Genomic DNA, 15,691 nt, shown 5'->3' with positions numbered 1-15,691 from the left:
GGGGTCTAGTGGCAGGGACTCAGCGCTGCCCTGCAGCCTGGGATCGTTCCTGGCTGGGAGACTAGGCCTGACAATTCTGGTATCAGTGCCATTTTCGGGTCCTCTTGTTAAAAAAGCAAAAATAGTTATCTAGTTATCAGCGATTAGAATAGGGACAAACTGGTTCACCTTACAATGGAATATCAATGAGCAATGAAAAAGAATGAACTTGATATACTCGAAGGCGACTAGGACAATACTCAGATACTTCGATTGAAAGAAAAAAGGGACATGCTATGTATTTCCCTTTATATAAAACTAGAAAATGCGAACTAATCTGAAGTGATAGAAAGTCTATCAATGATGCAGGTAGGATGACACTTTTGGGGCTGGTGGATACGTTTATTATCTGATCGTGGTGATGTTTTCCGGGTGTATCCATCAATTCATACGAATTTAGTAAATTGCACATTTTAAAACAGCAGTTTATTGTTTGTTAATTATACAATACTTTAGAACTATAAAGCCAACGCAATGGAGTCAGGGTTGTAGAAGGGTCTTGGAAAGCACAGGTCCAAGTCTTGTGCTTTAGCAGCTTCCTGAAAAGTTCTCCCTTGCCCAACGTTTGCATTTTCCTGTATTACCAAGAACACCCTCTAAAAGTGGGATTGAACCTCCAAGTTGCTGCATGAAGGGGATGAATGGGGGTTTCGCCTAGTTCTGTGCAGTGGCTTCAGTTTCCAAGGTAGGGAGAATGGGCAGACGATCTCCAAATTTGGTTTCGAGGGTAAAAAGTACCCCGATAGCTTCTTTTATGCAGAAACTCACTAGTCAGCAAAAGGATCCTGCCTGTTTAAAACCGGAAATTGTGGGTAAGGAGGCAGTAAACTCGCAAATCGTTCTCTGTGCACAGGCTATAGCAAAGAAACCAAGAAGGCGGCAGTAGCTCGCAAAAGTTTCCTCCACGTAGTTTGTCCCCGTCGGCGACCGGTAGAGAGCCTTAGCCGCCGTTACAGCCCCGATCCTGATTGGCTGCGGGCCGCGCGCTTGAGCGTGGCCGGCGCCTGCGCAGGGCTGCTCGGCCGGTAGTGGCGATGTCTGGCCGGTCCAAGCGGGAGTCTCGTGGTTCTGCCCGCGGGAAGCGCGAGTCCGAGTCGCGGGGCAGCTCGGGTCGCGTCAAGCGGGAGCGAGATCGGGAACGGGAGGCAGAGGCGCCGAGTTCCCGGAGCAGCCCGGTGCGCGTGAAGCGGGAGGTCGAACCGGCCAGCGCGCGCGATGCCCCGCCGCTTGTCCTCCCCTCGGTGCGGGTGAAGCGGGAGCGCGAGGCAGACGAGGACTCTGAGCCTGAGCGGGAGGTGCGAGGTGCGCGGGGCCAGGACGGGCCGGGCGCTGGCTCCACTCTCGTCTTCTTTCTTTCCAGCAGTCCCACCCCCGTGAAGAAACTCACTCCACCGTCCAAGTCCGCTTTCCGACTCGACTGCATTTTAATGAGCATAGTCCTAGTTGTAATAGTAACAATAGTTATAATTTGTGTTTTAAGCAACAATAGTAACAGCAGCAGCTTGTTTTTATCGAATGCCTGAAGCGGGCCAGGCACTGTGCTATTTAGAGGGGTTACTCCCAGCAGTTATCACAAAACCTCTGGGTCGTGAGTTCCTCCCTAATTTTGGGGATCAGAACTTTCAAAGTTGAGAGGCTGAACGCTGGGTTCCTGCACCGTACACCCGTTATTCTGGGTTTTAGCAGTCGGTCTAGTCTGTCTGAGACTGAGTCATTGCGCTTTGGGAAAGCAGGTTTCGTCTGTCTCGCACCGTAAATTAGTGGAAGTTATCCTGAACTCACGAACTTCAATATTCAATAGATCTAACAACGACCAGGGAGGCTGGGCTCCCTGCTTCCCCCATGACTACACCCATTGCTGCTTATCACTGGATGCTTTCTGCTCTAATGATTTATGGAGATTTCCTTTCTGTAGTGTGTGATCTTGTTGATACCAACTTGTTGATAGTTTACCAATCATTAAATAGGTTTCCACTACTTATAAAAATTTTTCCTGTTCACCCCAACTACATATTTTTCTGTATTGAACTTGGAACTCCTGACTTGAACATGTCCCTGTATACTTGATTTCTGGTGAGTTAGTTGGAGATATTGAAGTATTAGGTGACCAAATCACTAGGCTAAATTGCTAAGGGTAGAGTTTGTCGAGATAGGGGTTATCGTCTCCACACTTTTGTAATTTTGCATTTGGTCCCAATTATCTGTATATTTATTAACTTTTTTTTTTTTTTTAGAAAGATAGCATTTTTTTAAAGATTTATTTTTTATTTATGCATACAAGAACTGGGGTGTAGGCTCCCTGGCCAGGGATTGAACCCATGTCGCTGTGGCTGGTGATAGCTTCGTAGTGCCGAGACTTAACCCCTTGCACCAACGGGGGGGCCCAGAAGATAGCATTTTAAAAAAAATTATTTTTGCATATAGGAATTGGGGTGTAGGTCAGAGGTACAGGAGGATTCACCAGAGACAGTGGGGTGCAGTACAGGCGGATTTACAGAAATATACCAAGGAGAGCAGTGGGCAAGACAGGAGAGGTCTGCTGTGCAATGTGGGTTAGCTCCTTGGCCTGGGATGAAACTCAGGCTGTAGGGGTGATAGTGCTGAGTCTTAACCCCTCGACTGCCAGGGAGGCCCTGATTTTATTAACTCTTACATTAACTCTTAAATTTCTTGTTAGGTTTATCTTTGATAAATTTTTGTATGACACTGGGCACAGAATAGTACCTTACTTATAGAAAATGCTCAATAATTATTCTCTGACTAATAATAATTTCAGGATATTTGCTGATTTCCTTTACTTAAATACTCTGTCAGCCTCAAGTTTCCCTTTGGAAGAGAAATTGTTCCTTAGATATTTTGTGTAGTTGTGTTAAGGAGATTTTTTTCTTTGGGATTCATTAGGATCCCAGTTGCTGTAACTTTTTCCTTTTATGTTTTTGTCATGGTATAGATTACAAGTACTAAGATGAACTGAATGTTTATATACATGAGTATAGTTTAAAGACAGGTGTGGACATACATTCTTAAACTGTGCAGGGTCTGAGATTTTACCTTATTTGCAAGCTACGGTGTTAGCCTAACACAGTTTCATGGAGGCTGATGGAAGACAGGAATAATAATGGTCATGGTAGTCTGTCTCTGACTATCATGCTTCTGATAGTAGTCATGATAGCACTATCAAGCTATCACTAGCAACAGCAACATGAGTTGGATCCTTGGCCTGGAGAGGGAGACCTCTCCTGTCTCGCCTGCTGTTCCCCTCAGCAGTGTTTCAGTCTTGGGACTATTTGGTCTGAGGCAGTTTATCACAGCAATCACAGTAACCAGAATATAGCATTGGTGTTAGTCCCAACAAAGCTGGTTGAGGAAATTCCATAAACATAGTGGACAGCCTTATAGGAGAGGAACTTTGAGGTTAGAGAAACTGAATCTTTTATAATGGGCTGTGGGCTTGTCTCTCCTTTGTTTTGTAAGAAACACTGTTTCTGTATTCCAAAGCTGTTCACTATATAAACATCCTTGATAAGGTAATCTAGAGACAGACAGTGACTTTGGTCACAATATATTGAGAAACATGAAAGATCCATGGAGTATTGTCTCCTAGTTAGTTCAAGAATTGGTACATAACCAGTATCTTAGAAGCTCCCATAGACCCCTTTCTAGTTCTGCCTTACTTCCTTGCTTATGTAATCACTCTCTTGAATTCTAATCATTTCAAATTTTATCTCATATATGTCCTCCTAAGTAGTACGGTGTTTGTATTTACATAAATGAAACCATGTTGTATGTAGTCTTTTTCTTTTTTTTCTTTTTTAAAGATTTATTTTATTTATACAAGCCAGAGGCGTGGGAGGATGAGGCAGAGAGGGGAGCAAAACAGGCAGACGGACTGAGCGGGCGAGAGAGGAGAGGTCTGCTGCACCATGTGGGTAGCTCCCTGGCCGCCTGAGGATCGAACACATGTTGCAGAGGCTGCGAACAGCTTCACAGTACTGCACTCAACCCACTGCACCACTGGGGAGGCCCTTTTTTTGTTTTTTAAGATTTATTTTATTTATGCATACAAGAGCTGGGGTGAAAGCCAGAGGTGCAGCGGGGGAGAGGACTCACCAGAGACAGAGTGGAGAGAAGAACAGGCAGACTGACTGAAATATACTGCTGAGGGGAGCAGTGGGTGAGACGGGAGAGGTCTGCTACCTGCATGGCTGGTGATCGAACTCATGCTGCAGAGGCTGTGGATAGCTTCACAGTGCTGTGCTTAACCCCTTGCGACACCAGGGAGGCCCTGTTGTATGTAGTCTTGCTTTTAGTATTTTGCTTCTCATATTTTTGAAGTTCATCCAGGTAGGTGTCCATGCCTATGAAGGGTCCACTGCAGATATACTGAAACATTTCTCCATTTTATTTGTGATGGACATCACTCGTTACTGTGTTTAGAACTTTATCTAGCATATGTCAGTCGAGAGATTGGTGAGTTTAAGGGGTCAGCATATTTTCATGTTTGATCTTGCAGTACTGTTTTCTAAGAGGTTATAATAGCTCACACACCCGTAAGCAGTACTTGAGCGTTCTCATTGTTCCATATATGAAAAAAAAGTGTTAAGTATGTCATTGTGCAAATAAATTTGCATATCCTTGATTGATGGGATTGAGCATCTTTTCTCATGTTTGTGGGTCAGTCCTCATTTTCTATTGGCTTGTTTGCCTTTTTGAAAATTGCTTCACTGGATTTCTGTAATCTGCAAACAAAACTTGTTGGTTAAGTGTATTTAAGTATATTCTCACAATTTGCAGCTTGTTCCATTAGTGGGCTTTTTTGGGTGTTGCCTAGGCTACCTGTATATGAGCTCACCCTGATTAGTTTTTCCTACTTCTGTGTTTGTTTATACTGGTAGTTGACCCTGAGCACAGATTTGTCATTTTCAAAGCTTGTGATGGTTTTCATTTTAGCAAAGAATGGCCGCGTGGATTCCGAGGACCGGAGGAGCCGCCACTGCCCGTACCTGGATACCATTAACAGGTCAGTAGGACAGAGATGCCAAAGGCAATGGAAGAACAATAGAATCTATGTAGAAAGTTTTGGACTGTGTGTTGAACATTTTTTATCCTTTTAAAAACTTTATGCCAAGAAAATTATGCTTGCTGTTTTATTAAACTTTGCTCTTTAGAGTTCAGAGAACATGTTCTAGGGAGGCATAAGCATAGCCTTTAGCTGGTTTTGAACTTGTATGATGAAATAATGGGATACATAGTGTCCTTAAAAATAACGATAGCAGGGCCTCCCCGGTGGCGCAGCGGTTGAGCACTGGGTTGCGAAGCTGCCCGCAGCCTCTGCGGCGCCGGTTCGATCCCCGGCTGCTCCCCGGCCACCGGAGGAGGGTCCCACGTGGCGCGCAGACCTCTCCTGCCGCCCGCTGCTCCCCTCAGCAGTGTACTTCGGTCCTTCTGCCTGCTCTGCTCCTGCTCTGGCTCTGGTGAATTCTCTCACTCCCGCACTTCTGACTGTGCCCAGTGCATGTATAACAAAACAAACAAACAAATAAATAAATAAAACATGCCTCTAAAAAAAAAAAAAAAAAAAAAAAAAAAAATAACGATAGCAAATTTAAATATTTATTGGACACTCACTGTGTGCTAGGTATTACTCTGGGTGCTTGGGATTCAGCCGAGAGAAAAAGAGTAAAAAATTTATTTTAGAACAGAGGTAGTTACCTTGTGCTAGTATTCTTTTCTTTGATCCCACATAGCATCTTAGGATGATTTTCACCTGTCCTCTAGGGTAGCTTTGCAGTTCTTTATATGGGCTGTTCATTGTGGCATAACCACTTGTGGCTATTGGGCACTTGAAATATTGTTTGAAGGGCTGAATTTTACATTTTATTTAATTTTAATTATTTAATTTTATTTTTTTTAAATAATAAATTTTATTTTTATATTCCCCATACAATTGCAGCCCCCCCCATTCTGACCCCAATCCCTCCCCTCCTGCCCCCACCCCCCTAAAAATGTCTCTGGTTCATAGTTTTTTTGTTGATTTTGATTTTCACTTTCTTATAGTTATTCATTTTCCTGGTCCCTTATTTAAGTTAATTATTTTAAATTAAGTGCCACTAGCCATGTATGGGCAGTGATCCCTGCATTAGCCAGTCCAGTGTGTAAAATACTATATACGACAATAAATTTAAAATGGATTTAAGATTTGGATACAAGACCCACAACAATAAAATACATAGAAGAAAACATTTGCAATCTGTCTTATGACGTCAGTGAATGATAGAGATATCTTTGGAGATTTGACCCCTACCGTGAGGGAAATAAAAGCAAAAACAAACAATTGGGACTACCTCAAAAAGCTCTTTTAGAGAGTGAAAAAATATTAGCACATTAAAGAGACATCCTATATTGAATGAGAGAAGATAGTCACATAAAGGGTTTATATCCAAGGGTTACAAAGAACTCATCCAACTTAATTAAAAAAAAACCCAAGTAACCCAGTTTAAAAATGGCAGCAGATCTGAGGATGATTTTCCAAAGAGGAAATCCAGAAGACTAAGAAGTAATGTGAAAAAAGTACTCATCATCACTTCCTGATGGGAAATGCAAATCAGAGCCACATCAAAACTTCCCAGATTTGTTGGAGAGGATGTAGAGAAAGAAATCCTAATAAATGTTGGTGGGAATATAAATTGGTGCAGCTATTTTGAAAAGTAATCTGCACTTAAACTAAAAGTGGTTGTATTATATAATCCAGCAATCCCACTTTTGGGTATCTAGCCTAAGAACACAAAGTCATTAGTTCAAAAAACAATATGCTCCACAAGTTTATTGATGCATTATTTATAATAGCTAGGAAGTGGAAGCAACCTGAGTGCCCATGGATAGAGAACTGGACAAAGATGTGGTATATATACATAGTGGAATACTATTCAGCTGTAAGGAAAGATGAAAAGTTACCATTTATAGCAAAATGGAAGGAACTCAAGGGATTATGCAAAGCAAAGCAAACTGGAAAAGAAAGACAAATTTTGGCTACTGCACATATGAATCATATAAAGAAACAGAGCTATGAACTGAGAAAATAACATAATTGTACACTTAGCAGATAACTGAACTGAGGTTTCTGAGTTCAGGAGGGAGAGGGGAGGGAGAAAGGTCAAGGGAATATAAGCAGGGATGGTGGTGTGGGGTGTGGGGGAGGGGAACTAGGTCAGGAAGTGGCACAAAAATAGAAGTGCCAGAATATTTGGTTTGAGATATGGCTGTTTATTCTTACAGATACTGAATTTAAACATATAGGGTACCATACCACATCAAATATAAATATATTTTTAAGTATTTTAAGTTGTTAGCTATATATATGTATTTCTCCCATATTTGAATTAATATTCTTTAAATCTCACATTTTTTATGTGAGGAGTGAAAGAGAAGTGTGTCTAGAGAGTTTAGTTTATACACTGAAGTAAAAAGAAATTTCATTTGTACTACACAATAATATTTTGTGTATATATATATATATATATATATATATATATATATGCCTGTGTAAGTTTCTGGATTCTTCTGTGCTAGTAATATTTACTTATGCTAGTAATTTTTACATATACTAAAAACAAATGCTGCTTTTTGAGACTGTTACCTATTAATTAGAGTTAATGTTTGGGAAGTAATTCCTTTACCACCTGTGGATTCAGTGGGGTAGTTTTTTTGATCCTTACCTCTGCCAGTACTTATATGTCAGTATGATATACTCGAACAGGTACATCTGTTTGTAGTTATTACTGTAAACTTCTTTAGGCTTCCCATTTATTCCTATGGGCAAAAATAAAATTTTCTTTAATAAGAGGGTTTATTCACTCTTTTTATGTGTCTTCTTTTCAAATTTGGAATATTGTTGGGGCCCTAATATGTTAGTCCTACTGGTAACTTTCCCTTCAGAGAAAGTGATTGTTATGGGATATTCTTCATTGGTTGTAAATATTAAAAAGAAACATGGTCATTGGCTTTGCATGTCTGACACAAACACCTTGAAATGCTTTGAGGCTTAGAGAATTGATAGTGCTATTTTTTTTTTTATAAACCTTGTTTATATGAATTGACCAGTAAGCGAGTAAGCTTTATACCTGTCTTTTTTTAAATTTTAACATTTATCATTTTTTAAAAATTTTTTAGACAATATTTGCTTCCCTCCACCCCCTCAGATTGAGTCCCCATAGAATTTCCTTCCCCAAGGCACCCGTTGACCATCACCACAGTCCCCTGTGCTCCTCCCTCCCTCTCACCCCAAAAATAGATGACTGGATCAAGAAGATGTATATATACACAATGGAATATTATTCAGCAATCAAAAAAGATAAACTCATGCCATTCACAGCAACGTGGATGGAGCTAGAAGGAATTATGCCCAGTGAAATAAGCCAGAAGGAAAAAAGAAATCAGATGATTTCACTTATAACAGGAATATAGGGGAACCAAATAAGACATCAGTGTAAAAAAAAATAATAACAACAGTACAAAACACAACAAAGCAAAAACAGACAATTATAAACCAGAGACATACTGCAGGGGAGGAGGAGGAGGGAGAGAGAGGGAGGGAGGAGCACAGGGGATAGTGCTATATTAAATGTCTAGGTGAGGATTAGTCACTGTTCCCTATGGTTTATATGGTTGTTGAAACATTCAGTGAAGGATGGCATGAAGAACATGAAGCCAATGCTGCTTTACTCTGGTGTTCTAGAAATTGTCCTTATTGTTTTTTCTTTTGCTTTGCTTCTCTTAGGAGTGTGCTGGACTTTGACTTTGAGAAACTGTGTTCCATCTCCCTCTCCCATATAAATGCATATGCCTGTTTGGTGTGTGGCAAGTACTTTCAGGGTAAGTAAATATTAAACATTACAAATTTTCTAAGTTGTCAGCACTAACCACAGGCCACCTCCTGAGATTTTTTTTTTTTAAAGATTGATTTATTTATATAAGAACTGGGGTACAGGTCAGAGCTGCGGGAGGGTGAGAGAATTCATCAGAGACAGAGCGGGGAGCAGAACAGGCAGACGGACCGAAGGCACTGCTGAGGGGAGCGGCAGGCGAGGCAGGAGAGGTCTGCCACACCATGTGGGTTTCTTCTGGCTGGCTGGGAATCGAACCCACGCTGCAGAGGCTGTGGACAGTTTACAGTGTGGTGCTCAACCCGCTGCGCCACCGGGGAGGCCCCTGAGTTTTTTTTTTTTAAAGAAAATAAAGTCCTGTCAGGAGGCATGTCTAATAATTCCTATCATTGTTTCCAGGAAATGGGAATGCTCTTAAAAAAACAGTAGGCAGTTCTCTAATTGGCCAGGACCTGAATACATAAGAAAGGGAGAAAGAATTAGTTGTCTGAAAGGTTTTTTAGGAGATCTCTTGACTCTTGAATTTTTGAATGCCTGTTGTTTCTATACTTATCTGTCCTCTTAATGTTTTCTTTGTCTTTTTCTGAAAATTCTTTTGCTATGAAGACTTTAATTCTGTTCTTTTCTGGAAATTTATTATTTGACTTCATTTAAACCAGCAAATTCTTAGTATAGTGGAGGTTTCAGAAAAATATAAGCTACGTTCCTTGATTTTATAGGGAACTTACAAAGTTAACACAAAATAATCAGCAAACTAAGATTATAAAGGTTACTGCTAGACTCTGGTATTGAATATAAATAAGAATAATAGGGGGTAAAATACTCAAAGATCAGTGTTAGTTGTAGTGTTTGCATTGAGTTTATGGGAGGCTCTCTGGTGAAACAGAATTTTAGTGGGTTAAGGGAGAGACATTCCAGAAAGAAGTGGCAACATGAACAAAGATATGTAGGCTCAAGATTGGTGTAAATGTGGGCAGTTGGAAAATCAGGATTGAGTGATGCTAGACTGTCACAGGATTTGTATGTGTATATGTACTATTATATATGTAGATATTCCTAATTTCTGTTATATATAAAACTTAACTCATATATGTATATGTGTATGTGTTTAAATACACATACTCCATATGGTTAAGGTTCACATTCAGGTTTATGAAATAAGTTTTCCTGACCTACGTCTTATGCCATCTAGAAAATAAAGTAACCGATGCACTATTCTTTCTTGCTAACTTTTTTGATGAAAGTTCTTGTGGGAGATTCGTATCATGGATGGCATCGTACTTTGCTTTTGCCAATGTTAACATTCCAGTACAAAATAGTGAAAGGAAAATCAAACCTGATTTGTGCCTTTCTGGAATCTGTCTTCTCTTACAGCTTTTTATCCTTCCCTACAGGCCGGGGTTTGAAGTCTCATGCCTACATTCACAGCGTCCAGTTCAGCCACCATGTCTTCCTCAACCTCCACACCCTCAAGTTTTACTGCCTTCCTGACAACTATGAGATCATTGATTCCTCGCTGGAGGATATCACGGTGTGTGTCCAAGATGACTGATTTGACACTGGTTTTCTTCAGAGTTCTTTCGGTCTCCCTAATATCTCTACCAATGAGTCAGGGAAGAATCTTAGTCTGTTGGGTGTGGAGAGGAGGAACCAGGGAAACTGAGTAAGGAGGTCAGGTTCCATAATTGTGGTCTGTGGTCTGTAAGCTAGCTGTCATTTCTGCTTATTTATTTATTTATTTTTTTATTTATGCATATAAGAACTGGGGTGTTGGCCAGTGGTGCAAGGGGTGAGAATATTCACCAGAGACATAATGGGGAGCAGAACAGGCAGATCTATGAAATACACTGCTGAGGGGAGCAGCAGGGGGCAAGACAGGAGAGGTCTGCTTTGCCACGTGGTTAGCTCCCTGGCCGGCCAGGGATCGAACTTGTGCTGCAGAGGCTGCGGATAGCTTCACAGTTATGTGCTTAACCCCTTGCACCACCAGGGAGGCCCCCAATCTTTTTATTTTTTCATTTTTAATTTTTTTTAAAGATTTATTAATTTATTTATACAAGCACTGGGTACAGTCAGAGGCGCGGGAGGGTGAGAGAATTCACCAGAGCCAGAGCGGGGAGCAGAACAGGCAGCAGGACCGAAGTACACTGCTGAGGGGTGCAGCGGGCGGCAGGGGAGGTCTGCGCACCATGTGGGACCCTCGCCTGGCGGCCAGGGATCAAACCGGCACTGCAGAGGCTGCGGGCAGCTTCACACTCCAGCGCTCAACCGCTGCGCCACCGGGGAGGTCCCAATCTTTTTATTTTTAAGGAAGGCTTGGTGTTCAGAATATTTGAAGCGCTGTTTATGCTACTTTTGTAAGTTGTATAGGCCTACTAATATTTGAAGTTAAAGTGGTTATGGACAGTATTAAAGAGGGAGAAATTGAAATTCAGGGCTTTAAAGCTTTTTAGTGGCAGCCTTTGTCTAGCCTGTGATTTGATAACCCTCAGCTCTAGAAATGATCTGCCTTCTAATCTTATGTGATTGCAGTCTTGCAGAAAGGTAAGGAGGCACTTCTGTACCTGCCCTTGGGCCAGGTGCTGGCCCTGTGTACCATTTCTCAGTCTGTGTACCAAGACTCAGATTCCTGCTGCCTTCGGAGTCTCTCTTGCAGCTTTGATGGTTTATCATGGACTTGGCCCAACCTGAAGTTTGAGAAAAGACTCAGGATTCAGTGATTTTGTTTTAAACAGATTTCCTTCTGGATTAGCCATATGGAAAGGACCTATCCTATGTTACCCTGCTCTTTATTGTTGGGAGTTCTTTTGGGTGCGTAGTGAAGTGTTCATGATCAAAGTGTTTTATGTTTTTGGCAGAAATTACTATTCCAGATTTATCTTATGAATTCTGGGTATGCCTAAAGCAACTTAGAATTTTCCTTTGCTTTGCAGTATGTGTTGAAGCCCACTTTCACAAAGCAGCAGATTGCAAACTTGGACAAGCAAGCCAAATTGTCCAGGGCATATGATGGCACCACTTACCTGCCTGGTATTGTGGGCCTGAATAACATAAAGGCCAATGACTACGCCAATGCTGTCCTTCAGGTAGGATAAGATGGGAACAGTGGGGCAGGGGTGGTAACCTGGGAACACTGTGAAGGTCAGCTAAGAAATCATTACCTTTTGGTAAAATGCAGTGAAGTGATTCCCAGATACCCCATCTGACCAAGGATTCTACTTCAATGTTCGTTCCCCACCAAGCTGAACATTCCTGTATTTGTTCAAGGGGCTGCTGCCAAATGATGAAGCCTTTTCCAGCCACTGCACTAATAACTTCTTGAGTTCCAGGGGATGTCACATAGAATCTGCTTATGATCTGACATTACCAAATAAGAGACACATATCTAGATGATGCTTTATTTTTTTTAGTGGTGCAGATATATCTGCTGGCATTCCATTGTCTAGATTCTGCTCCTGTGCTTGAATCCTGAGTTAGGAAAGGTGGAAAGCCAAAGTCATCCTATTTGTAACTTGCACTGTTTTCTTTTTTAAAAAAATTACTTGAGTAATATGTGCACATTATAGAAAAATTGGAAAATGTTGATAAGCATAAGCAAGAAAATTACACAGTTATTCTGCTTCATAAAAAAATTGATTTTAGAAAATAATAAGCATAAATACTAGGGGGATGAGATGTTGAAAGTAAAGAGTAAAAACTTCCCTTTTTTCCTAGTACTTTGTCCTGAGGTAGTTAACATCATATAGACCTCCAGACCTTTTTCTAAACACATACACACAAACACCTTCTGCCTTGTGACAATATAATGAGTTATTTTGCTATTCCCAAATTGATAGATCAAATTTAACTTCTCTTTTTTTTTACCCCTCTTACCAGTGTTGGCTGAGTATCCTACATACAACCTTGTATTTTCTGTGACTCTGACACCTTTTATTATGCATAAAATACACAAATATATACATTACATGCATGATATCTATATATACATATGTATAGCATGACTTTTAAAGTATATAATTGTATTTTTTGTCTACAAAGTAATAGTATATATGTGTATATATTTTTACTTAAAGTTATACAATGAAATCAATAAATTTTTTTTTTTAAAGATTTATTTATTTATTTATACAAACACTGGGTACAGTCAGAAGCACGGGAGGGTGAGAGAATTCACCAGAGCCAGATCAGGGAGCAGAGCAGGCAGAAGGACCGAAGTACACTGCTGAGGGGAGCAGTGGGCGGCAGGAGAGGTCTGCACGCCATGTGGGACCCTCCCCCAGTGGCCGGGGAGCAGCCGGGGATTGAACCAGCGCCCCTGCGCTGCAGAGGCTGCGGGCAACTTTGCAACCCAGCGCTCAACCACTGCGCCACCGGGGAGGCCCTCAATAAATATTCTTAAGCAGCATCTTAATGATTATGTATTAATCCATTCTGCCGACGAATTATAAATTATTCTTATATTAATGCATCTGGAGCCTAGGTTCTAGGCTGTAGAGTGTTTATAGCAACTTACAAACTCACCGGTTATACAAGTGTTCCTCATCTTGCATTATCACTGAAAAAAAATTTTCCTGTTTGATAGGTATTCTGTTTTAACTTTTTAAAATTCACTTCTAAAGTTGACTATATTTCTTCATGTATGGTTGGGTCTTTTGTCATTTTTCTATTGGTGGTTAATTTTACTGAGCTTTAAGAAATAAGTATTAACCTTTTTTGTTGTATATGTTAGAGATAATTCCTCCTTCTAATTTGGTCTTTAATGTATTTTTAAATAAGGAATTGGGGAAAACAGTTGTAAAAGTATATCTGTTAGTTTTGGTGTCCGACCTAGTCCCTGGAAGGGTCAAATTCTTAATTCTTAGGTTGACAGAGATGTGGCCAACTGTTCCTTGTGCAGCATCTTATAACTGTTTTTTTTTTTTTAAAGATTCATTTATTTTATACAAGAACTGGGGTACAGGCCAAATCCACGGGAGGGTGAAAGGATTCACCTGAGACAGAGTGGGGAACAGAACAGGCAGATTGACTTAAATACACTGCTGAGGGGAGCAGTTGGGTGGGACAGGAGAGGTCTGCCGCACCATGTGGGACCCTTGCCGCCTGGCTGGGATCAAACAGGTGCTGCAGAGGCTACGGACAGATCCACAGCACGGCGCTCAACCGCCTGCACCACCAGGGGAGGCCCATCTTATGACTTTATTAAGATTGTTACAGATGGGACAGATAACATTTGAATCTGGTCAGGGCAGTTAATCTTAGTCTTATTGATGGGTTTTAGTTTTATACGAAGTTTGTTTATAAAAACAAGCAAATGAGCAAACCCTCTGTGATGATGCTTCCACTAAAAAGGATTGAATGTTCCATCTGGAAACTGGATTACTTCTCTCTAAGGACACCTACTGTTGTGATGTTGGTGAAGCCAGAGAGCAGCCTCTCTCTACAGCCTGGATAACTAAAAAGTAGGATAAACTGTCCATATTTTTTTCCTTTTGAGAATAACTTTTTTTAAGGCAGTTATTTTCTAAGAAGCAATTGTTTCTTTAGCTGAAATAAGCTTGTAGGGGCTTTCCTAATCAGTGCAATGGTTCCGAGTTGCCTTCCCCAGAGATGCCTGGGTTCATTGTATTTCATAAACACTTTTATCCTCCTTTTTAATGGATAGCCTTGCAAAAGAAAGTTGTGCTCGAAGCACAAAGCTGGTAAGGATTCGGGAATTGGTTAGGAAGGACTTCTGGGGTGATTGGGCATTTATCTATGATCTGTTCTGTAGTTCCCCTCCCAATTTTATAGTCCAGAATGAGGAACACGTATTCTATCCTGAACTTACACGACTAGTTTTTGTCTTTTTGCTGATCGAGGTAAAATTTATTTATTTATTTTTGTTCTAAACTTTTTGTCCATTTTCCATCTTAACAGTACATTCATTTTTATATACAGAAGTTTTTTTTTTTTTTTGCTATAGCTCCATACCACACTTGAGGAAAACACAACTTTTATTAAGATGATTTTCATATTATTTTAATATGCTGTTGATAGATGGGGGAACTGGGGTCTGTAGAAACTATCTGTCCCAGTCAGATAGACTGATTGTCCCAGTCAAATAGACAATGAAGAAAGAATATTAGGTTTCTAGCCTTTAATTCTTTTTGAATCCAAATCTAGTCATAATCCTAAATAGAGCCAACAAAGGAAATTGTTAAATAAATTGCTCAGTGGATAGGGATTTGCATGCCTTTTTACAAACTCCTTTGCCATGTCCACATCAGCAAAGTGTCTGCAGAACTGGTCTGTGTGTGAAACCCAATATGAAGGATGTTTCTGTACTGTGACCTGGGTGGGGTTCACTAAGAGTGTTTATTTCTGACTCTTACACGCCAACACAGCCCACAGTTCTGAAAGAACCTCAGTTGGAAGAGCTTGGTTCCCAGAGGTCCTGCAAAGGAGCTTTGGATTAATCCACTGTTTGACTTCCAGGCTCTGTCTAATGTTCCTCCTCTCCGGAACTACTTCCTGGAAGAGGACAATTACAAGAACATCAAGCGTCCACCAGGGGATATCATGTTCTTGCTGGTACAGCGTTTTGGAGAACTTATGAGAAAGCTCTGGAACCCTCGGAATTTCAAGGCACATGTTTCTCCCCATGAGATGCTTCAGGCTGTTGTTCTTTGCAGCAAGAAGACTTTCCAGATTACCAAGCAAGGTAAGGAACAAGGATTGATGTTTTTTGACTTCAGGGCAACAAAACTAGTTTAATGAACAAATTTTTTTCT

At 40.8% G+C, this 15,691-nt stretch overlaps 1 protein-coding gene across 1 annotated transcript; it reads left to right on the top strand.

Annotated features, from left to right (window-relative positions):
• Positions 1-1,047: 1,047 nt before the first annotated feature.
• LOC119245483 (U4/U6.U5 tri-snRNP-associated protein 2-like) lies at positions 1,048-15,674 on the top strand. The gene is made up of 6 exons (XM_037511564.1): positions 1,048-1,341; positions 4,990-5,059; positions 8,816-8,910; positions 10,316-10,452; positions 11,855-12,007; positions 15,396-15,674. The coding sequence occupies exons 1-6, from the start codon at positions 1,074-1,076 to the stop codon at positions 15,672-15,674; spliced, it is 1,002 nt and encodes a 333-aa protein (XP_037367461.1). The 5' UTR covers positions 1,048-1,073.
• Positions 15,675-15,691: the final 17 nt, after the last annotated feature.

The sequence above is a fragment of the Talpa occidentalis genome, unplaced genomic scaffold (genome assembly GCF_014898055.3).
Source record: "Talpa occidentalis isolate TD23 unplaced genomic scaffold, MPIMG_talOcc4v2.1 talOcc4.1405, whole genome shotgun sequence".
NCBI classification, from domain to species: Eukaryota; Metazoa; Chordata; class Mammalia; order Eulipotyphla; family Talpidae; genus Talpa; species Talpa occidentalis.
Note: the sequence above shows the minus strand (reverse complement) of the source record. Positions and strands in the feature narration are given on the sequence as shown.